The sequence below is a fragment of the Pocillopora verrucosa genome, chromosome 12 (genome assembly GCF_036669915.1).
Source record: "Pocillopora verrucosa isolate sample1 chromosome 12, ASM3666991v2, whole genome shotgun sequence".
NCBI classification, from domain to species: domain Eukaryota; kingdom Metazoa; phylum Cnidaria; class Anthozoa; order Scleractinia; family Pocilloporidae; genus Pocillopora; species Pocillopora verrucosa.
This window is the reverse complement of record NC_089323.1, coordinates 14,677,821-14,686,314: the sequence shown is the minus strand read 5'-3', so window position 1 is coordinate 14,686,314 and position 8,494 is coordinate 14,677,821. Positions and strand designations below refer to the sequence as shown.

Below are 8,494 nucleotides of genomic sequence, written 5' to 3'. Positions count from 1 at the left end.
GTTGGGTATCCCAATCAACGCCAAGATCGCGGGCGCTTGTTATAGCGGCGGCGCGCTTGGTTTGTTTTTGCGTGAAAATTACCATTTCACTTACGGTATGTAAACGAGAAGGGCTTTCGTCGTTTCTCTAGCAGAACGAAACCTCCTCCGGTCCGCTGCAACCAAAATAATCTTCCACCTGCTGTCCTATCCCAACCCACCGTTCCTAATATGGCCGAAAAACGTCCGAAGTATATGAACTGGATTCTGGAATGCATCAACTTGCTTCGCAGTCGGAAATCCAGGCCCGACTTGGAGCGAATTTGCCGGACGATGCACAAGTGTCACGGAATTGATCAGAGAGATACCGAAGAAGATTTAGCAGCGCTCGTCGCCAGTGGCATAGTGACAAAGAGGTCTTTTAAAGGGGCAATTTCTTATCGAAATGCATCTGGCTGGCACAGAGTAATAGGTTCCGGCAAAGTTTCGAGAGCCGCCCGATGGGTAAGCGAAGCAATTCGAGCGCTAGATCGTGGTTACGGCGTCAGCGCAGTAGATATTGAGAAATTCATCACCGCTCGGCATCCTTATTACCATAATTTGAAGGCAAGGATCAAGATCGCACTAAAGGAAGACTTAGATCATGGAAGAATCTGGTCGATAAGCGAGGGCATGTATCGCTTACTCGAATCAGCTGAGGTAAGTCGCCAGATGTTAACTAGGGGCAATATTCGCGGTTGAAATATCATTAGATCAGGCGTGCATCTACAACAGCGGAGAATCGATACATCATGTGTAACACGTTTGCATAAGACTCGACATTCTCTTGAAACATAGTCATTGCTCAATTCTAATTTACTCCTCTTACTTAGTGTATGTGGCATTTCTGATTTCTCTTCGCAATCCGTATTACAAGGCAGAGTCGTTACGCGTGTCCTTAATACTTACACGGAGTTTGTTTGCCATTTACAGTCGTTCGTAAAGTAGACAAGTATTTCCGCGTCACGCATCAATTATAATCATCCTTTGCTTTTTCCTTTTTTTACTTTTTGGTCAAATTTTAAAGCAAAAGTTAACCCTTCTAGACGTAGGAGACAAATAACAAAGACAACTTTTATGCTAGCGTAAACGTGTGTGATAGGAATCGAAGGCGAAAAACAACCAAATTAATGTTATTTCTTTTAAAGAAATGATAATCATCAATTTACTGATATTAGGTAAAATAACAGATGATACTGTTCAATCCTTTGACTATTACTTTTGTTTTGTGGTGATATTTCAAAAATCAAATTGATCTTCATTCTTGGCAATTTAAAGGAGGTGGGGCCAAGGCTTGGTTTTTAACTCCCAAGATTTGATTGTTAATTGATCCCCTTTCCAGCTGGTAAATATTTCCTTGTAAATCAGTTACAATATGAGAAATGTATGACGGAAAGCACTGCTCTCTACACATTTCCAAAAGTGCTGATAAGGAGAATTTGCTAACCCTTTAACTCCCAAGATCTGACTGTTAATTCTCCCCTCTGGCTAATACACATTTCCCTGCAAGTTAGTTTCAAGAATTTGATGTCAGACCAAGATAACAACTTCTACCTGACAAATTTGATTATTTTCATCACCTGTTTGCTGGCTAATGTGTGGATATTAGAGCGAGAAGTTACAGGTTGATCACTTTTGGGAGTTAAAGAGTTAATAGAACAATCAAAAGTTGGGGTTAAACCTCTTTGTTCTCATGACCTTTATGTGTGATTCAGGGTTGATGTTGTAAGGAGAAATTAGATGCTCGTCACTCTTTGGGGTTAAAGGGTTAAGGGCATAGGATGCACTTTAATCTTAATTTTGTTTTTCTTCTCTTTGTGATTTTCAGAGTCCTGAAAGAGAAATTCCAGCATGTGACCAAGTTTGTGATTTCTGTCTACAATCTGCAGCAGCAAATAGGAAAGGAGAGCCAGAAGCTTTACTGATTTGTAGGGACTGTGGCAACAAAGGTAATTGGGGATAAACTCTTTTACCCCTACATCAGTATGCACATTTTCCATACTGTTCTTGATACATTTTTTTAAGTGCGGACAAGGAGAATTTGGTTAACAATCAAGAACTTCTTAAGTTCATGATCAGTTTTTTTTATGTGATGTTAATGTTTGATTCAGAGTTGTTGTTGTTGTGAAGAGAGATTAGATGGTGGTCACTCTTTTGGATGAAACTGTCAAGACAGATGTACAAAACTTTTTATTTGTGATAGTTGGAGATTTCTTTATCATTGTAATACAGTCTAACCTGTATTTAGCTGTCAGTTGCTTTCCCTTAATCGCAGTAATTTTCACCTCTTTGAAGCAGTTACCTCTATTGACCATTTAACTCCCAAGATCTGATTGTTAGATCTCCCCTCTAGCTGCTACCCATTTCCTTGTAAATTAGTTATGAGAAAATGGTGTTAGATCAAGATAGCAGCTTCTACCTAATAAGTTTGAATATTCTCATTACCTGTTTGCTGAAAAATGTATGGATATTGTAGGAGAAGTTTTATGTTAATCACCTCTGGAAGTTAAAGGGTTAAACACTGTTGGTTACCTCAGAGGGAGTCCTAATGGCCCGTTTGAACTTTCTTTTACCAGAATTGAGTGGTTCCTTAAAGCAAAAATCCTCAAATAAAACTAAGAATAACCTTTCAGGTAGAATTTGATCCATATTTCTCGCCTGAAATCAATGTTAGTAGAATTTTAGAGGGAGTTTTTGTACAATTAGTGGTTAATTGTGGCATAAAATGGTGGTTTTTTTTTATCATTTTGTTTTGTTAACCCAATTTTGAAACCTGCATTACATGCAAGTGGTCAATCTATACTGAAATCCCTGTGGGTGACTGCTTAAAACAGATTTGACTGTTCTTACATCTAAATTTTTGGACTTAGATGAAAAAAATCTTGGTTTGAGCCAAGGTAAGGCTTAACGCTGTTATCTTCAGAAAAACTTAATTGTTCCCTTAACCCTTTCACTCCCATAAGTGACCAAGATAGAATTTCTCCTTACAATATCAATACAATATCAAGCAGGCAGGTGATGAGAATAGAGAAGAATATCAATCATGGGATGATTAGTTGATCCAATACCAAATTCTCTGAACTAACATCATAAGAATAGTATGGTAGATAGTAAGGAGAATTACTAATTAGATCTTGGGAGTGAAAGGGTTAAGTTAGTGAATAGTTTCACCTGTGGATAATTTCAAGGAATTTCTTGTCACTAATTTGGAATTTTTTTTTTGCAGCCCATCCAAGTTGTATGAACTACACACCTGAATTAGTTCTTAGAATTACCTCAGATGCCAGTGCATGGCAGTGCATCGACTGTAAAGCTTGTATTATATGTAACGACAGTGGAGATCCCGTGAGTCTTCATTGTTATACAGTGAGGTTGTGTAAAGTGGAACATTGTATTTGATGTAGCTGTGTCATTCTTATGAAAAATGTGGGATGTCAACCCCAGTATTTTCCAGGAGCATTGGCAGGCACCAATTTTTCTGACCACTTATTTTTGAAACACCAGCGACTATAATTAGACAAAGCAGTAACACATTTGTCTGTATCTGAGATAAATTTTACCTACCTGGCTACTGGAAAAGTTCAGAAGAACATGGTAACTTACACATTTGGTATGCTGAATACACCAACGGTGCAAAACTCTAAAGGAAAACACCCTCTGACCATAATTTTCTTGAATTATTGTGTACATACATATGTATAGACTGTGGATTCTGAATCAAAAAGTTTTGTTGCCTGGTGATAAAATTTACCCCAAACATGCCTCTCCACTCGGAGGAGTACTACTGTGAGTAACTTCTGCCAAACCATTTAGGAAATGTGAGGAAGTTCAGGCAAGCTCCTAAGAACACACAGGGAAGTGCATGGCAAAACCTGGTGTGTATTAGCATGCCTTCTAAGAGGTGGAGAGTACTTTAAGCTGTGGTTGCATGGCCTACCCAGCTCTTGTGCAGGACCAATCTGTGAATTCCTCATTAAAGTGTCACTTATTCTTTTGTATTATTTTTTTCAGGGTAGTTTATTATTCTGTGATGCCTGTGACAAGGGTTATCACATGCAATGTCATGTCCCTCCACTTGAAACTATGCCTATTGGTAAGATTTTCACTCTATGATTTTGCACAAATTTAGAAATCTAATGTGAGTACCAATAATTCCTCCAAAATGCACAATAAAAGTGTTAAGAAAGAAAAAGAGGTTTGAAATAATGTATAGAAGCTTTTTAAATTTGTACTCTAAAATGAATCTAAGTGAACATGATATTAAAAAACCTATTTTGATTTTTTTTTTTCATGACTATAATTATGATAATCCTTACACAAAAGAGGAAAACATTAATCTAATTTAGAATCATATTTTGCCAACTTCTATACAACAAGAAAAAAAAATAAAGCTACCGCAGAAATGAAAAAATCTGATTTTGAAAATAAACAATTTTTGAAAGAAATATTAGTGATGTTTCATTACGCTTACCATTCCACATTGCCATCATTTTATCTTTGGTTTCCTTTCAACAGGAAAATGGGTTTGTTACAATTGCCAGAATCATCCAATAAATCCAGTACGTCTTTCCGAATCCAGTGATTTTGTGACTCATGAGGCAATTTCAAAGTCAGAAGCTGGCAATAACGTGATGGGTGATGACATACCACTTCAGTGCGATGAAGAAATGGGGGAATGTACTGTTGAAGTGAAAGATATTCATATCCAAGGTGAGGAAAATCAAAGTGGATAATGTTAAGGAACGCTGGAAATGTTGTTGTGTCTGAAAGTTAACCCTTTAACTCCCAAGGTCTGACTGTTAATTCTTCCCTTCCCCTTTCCTTGTAAATTAGTTACAAGGTTTTGTTGTAAGATCAAGATAACAACTTCTACCTGATAATTTTGAGTATTCTCATTGCCTGTTTGCTGGATGTATATCACAGGGAGAAGTAACATGTTGATCACTTACACTGATTGTTGACTTATTAACTTTTCCTCTGATAGTTGATGCTGAAAATGTTCAGAGAGAACTTGAAATGCTGAGCCAATCTGAAGCTTCAAGTGACAACAAAACAAACTCATTGGTACCTGCAAGAGGATCAAATGGTGATTTGCAGACAGGTCACAGTCAATCCAATGGAGTTCATACATCTGCAAATCCAGGAACAAAGGGCATTGTTAATGGTTTGCCCAGTAAGTGATTTACATGATGGACTTTAAACTGAGGTAGAAAGGTTAAGTCTGTATTTGTGCATAGCACACAGCCAGAGCTTATCCCAGTTTTCAAGTTGCACAAAATAGCTAAGGGGTATTACTTTCCCCTTCCCCCTCATTCGGTCGTATATAAGCTAATGCTTTGAAAATTTTGCCATGATTTCAGTTGCATGAAGTGCAATAGAAGTTTTGGTCTTGAAGTTAAATCATGTTTTTGTCATGAGGAACTGGCTCATTTTCCCATGGTAACACGTGGTTGATCTCTTTTGGTGGGCTTTGATATTTGACAGTAGACATTGCATAGCTTTTGAGATTTTTGGATACATTTGTGTACTACTGGAAACAAGGAGGGTTATTCGTGACACTTGAACAATAAAGAAAAACCATGAGGTTGCTCCGATAATCCTTTGATTGTATGTTTACTATGCAATTGAGTGTTTTTCCTCTTGACTTTGACAGATACTCCTATCAAAGGATCAGGTGGAGCTCATGATTCAGCTAAAGATACAGAAAAAAGCAAAAGCAATTTACCACCAGACACGTCACTTTGGACTGTTACAGAGGTTGTGTCATTTTTCAGCTCTTTAGGATTTCCAGAAGAGGCAAAGTCCTTTCAAAATCAGGTGACTACACTCAGTATTTAACTTGCACAGTTGAACCTCTGTAATCTGGACTTGCAGGGATTGGGCTGAATTGTATGGATAGTCGAGATTTGGTGGTGAAACTCTTTAGGGAAATTAGATGCTCATCACTCTTAGAGGTTAAAGGGTTAAAATTTCTCCTCTCTTTTGCAGGAAATTGATGGAAAAGCGTTGCTTCTGATGTCAAGGAATGATGTGTTGACTGGTATGTCAATCAAGTTAGGTCCTGCATTAAAGATTTATGTCCATGTTGCCCGGCTACAGAGTCAAAATGGCACCATACCATCTTGACAAATAATGACTTTAAAGTCACAATTTTTGTAATATAAAAGAAAGCTAATAGTCTGTATTTTTTTCCTGTCATGTAGTTTTGCCTCAGTTGAAAATAACTGTTGCAAATAATTCTGTGTCAGGGTTAGTTTTGCTGTGTACAGGCATTGTAATTTGTTAAGAACTAACACACATTTCCACCAGTCAAACTTAAGATAGAAGGTAATAAGACTCTAACTGCACTTCCTGCCCACACCTCATGCACTGAATTGGTTTTAGACTAGCATTGACTTGAGTTCTTAACCCTTAACTCCTATTAGTGATCACACTAGAATTTCTCCTTACAATATCAATACAATATCAAGCAGACAAGTTATGAGAATAGAGAAAAATATCAATAAGGGAATTGGTAGTTGATCTACTATCAAATTCTTTGAACTAACAACACAGGAATTGTATGGCTGACACTAAGGAGAATTACTAATGAGATCTTTAGGGGAAGAATTAAAAGGATCCAGGATTGCATTTTTCCATTCAGCAAAGCTGTACGATTGAAGTAGAGAATTAATTTATACAGTCATGTGAAGCATGACATCAAAAGTAAAACCAAAGTTATTGAAAGCTGCTTGAGGTAGGGTACTGATATTTGCATGTTTTGTTTTGTGATGTTTACTCTTATATATTTATTATCAGTCATTGTGGTAGAACTGTGGTTTTCATTGTGCAGCACTCAACAAAACTGTAACAAAATCAAGGGCCATTTTCCTTGGCTCTTTAGGTTTTTTCAATTGCATAATTCAGTTTTCATATAGAAACTGCTGGTGAAAAGTCCACTCAAACTTGTTCCTGGGTCTTCTCTCTTATTGCTGGTGGAAAGAGAGAGGACCTGGGGATGAAGATATTCTAGTCAGTGACTAATGATAGTGAGGCAGGAAATATAAACAACATTTTGTACACATGAAGAAAATTTGTGAGGGAAAATTAAGAATAATTTGCTGCTTTATTAGTAGTGTGAATTTAGGGATAAATATTAAGCACTAGTGTTAATGCCAGTGCAAATTGAATATTTCATAACTTAGATGATCAGCTTGCTCTGAGAGTTTTCTTTGCAATTTCATTCACAGTTTAGATGTTGTGGTAAATTACCTTGAGATAGGGTGTTCTGAATTTTATTAGGAATGGTTTCACAAGAATATTTTTTAAGTGTGTAATCAAATATTTGTTTTTCTCATAAATTATTTTTTGGTTCTTTCGTAAACTTGTCTCTTGTTTCCGTTTTATGGAGGCCTGATTGATGAAGTTTATTTCCATTTTGTTGTGGTAAAGTTTTATTTATTCATTTGTTTATCAGGCCTTACTATACGTGTAGGTTTGTTGTAATCAGAGCTGATAGGCCTTTTAGCCCCTTAACTCTCAAGATCTGTTTGTTAATTCTCCCTTGTAGCAGCTACACCTTTCCTTGTAAATTATCAACAAGAATTTGTTGTTCAATCAAGATTATGAGTTCTACCTGATTAGTTTGAGTATTCTCATTACCTGTTTACTGTATAAATGTATGGATATTGTTAGAAGAAGATATATTTTAATCACTTCTGTGAGTTAAAGGGTTAAAAGACAAAATAAACTGCAATTTTTTTAACAAAGAAGAATTCTGTGTATTTCTCAACTCACCCCTCTTTCTAAGAGATCAACTACTTCTGAAGACCAATCAAAGTGTAATTGATCAATTTCTATTTTTGTAGCGATAGGTTACAATAAGTCAACCACTTAGTGGGAACGGCTCTCCCAGATTAGCCTGCGTTCCAGGGGCTCAGTTTGACCGTGGGCGGGTGATTCGGATTAAAACGCGCGAGCGAGAAGTCCCGCACGAAGGCCGTTCACGCGTGTTAATGGTGTCAGTCCGTTCTCGCGGAGCCTCTGCAGCGCAGTCTCACATGCGGTTGCGTTCCATTTCCTCCAAGCCAAGTGGCCGAAGCGAATGTTGCGTCAAATGAACGGGCGAAAAGAAGCAAAAAGAAAAAAAAAATGGAGGATGGACCAGGGAAGGTTCTTTTGGATTCCACTCCCTCCCGTATTTATCCATTTTCTCATTACATTTGTTTCCTTCTTTTTGTCTTTTGCCTTTTGCCCTATCGGGTTCTCTCTCCCAGGATTCCCGAAGAAAATAGAAATACCGCGCCAAGAGGAAGGGAGGGTGGGGCTCACGGTGGGGTTCACTTTCTCTTGGAAAGCAATTCTCCTTTCGAAAGAAATGGCTTCCGTCGACCTGGAGCTGAGCTCATTTGCGCTCTTTATAGGGACTGTTTTCTGTGTAAATGTTACAGTAGCTTTAGTGTACTTGCCGACTTAAAAACCCACTTTAAGATCACAG

The 8,494-nt window shown here is 37.6% G+C and overlaps 1 protein-coding gene across 1 annotated transcript; it reads left to right on the top strand.

Moving 5' to 3' along the window:
- The first annotated feature begins 53 nt into the window (after nucleotides 1–53).
- LOC131779062 (histone acetyltransferase KAT6A-like) lies at nucleotides 54–6,515 on the top strand. Its single transcript, XM_059095597.2, has 8 exons — nucleotides 54–678; nucleotides 1,847–1,967; nucleotides 3,245–3,363; nucleotides 4,030–4,111; nucleotides 4,534–4,728; nucleotides 5,003–5,191; nucleotides 5,672–5,835; nucleotides 6,007–6,515. The coding sequence occupies exons 1-8, from the start codon at nucleotides 211–213 to the stop codon at nucleotides 6,142–6,144; spliced, it is 1,476 nt and encodes a 491-aa protein (XP_058951580.2). The 5' UTR covers nucleotides 54–210; the 3' UTR covers nucleotides 6,145–6,515.
- The last annotated feature ends 1,979 nt before the right edge of the window (nucleotides 6,516–8,494 follow it).

Coding starts and splice junctions, on each gene's coding strand:
- LOC131779062 (XM_059095597.2), top strand. CDS start 211: ATGGCCGAAAAACGTCCGAAGTATATGAACTGGATTCTGGAATGCATC. Junction 679..1,846: donor GCTTACTCGAATCAGCTGAG/GTAAGTCGCCAG, acceptor TGTGATTTTCAG/AGTCCTGAAAGAGAAATTCC. Junction 3,364..4,029: donor GTAACGACAGTGGAGATCCC/GTGAGTCTTCAT, acceptor TATTTTTTTCAG/GGTAGTTTATTATTCTGTGA.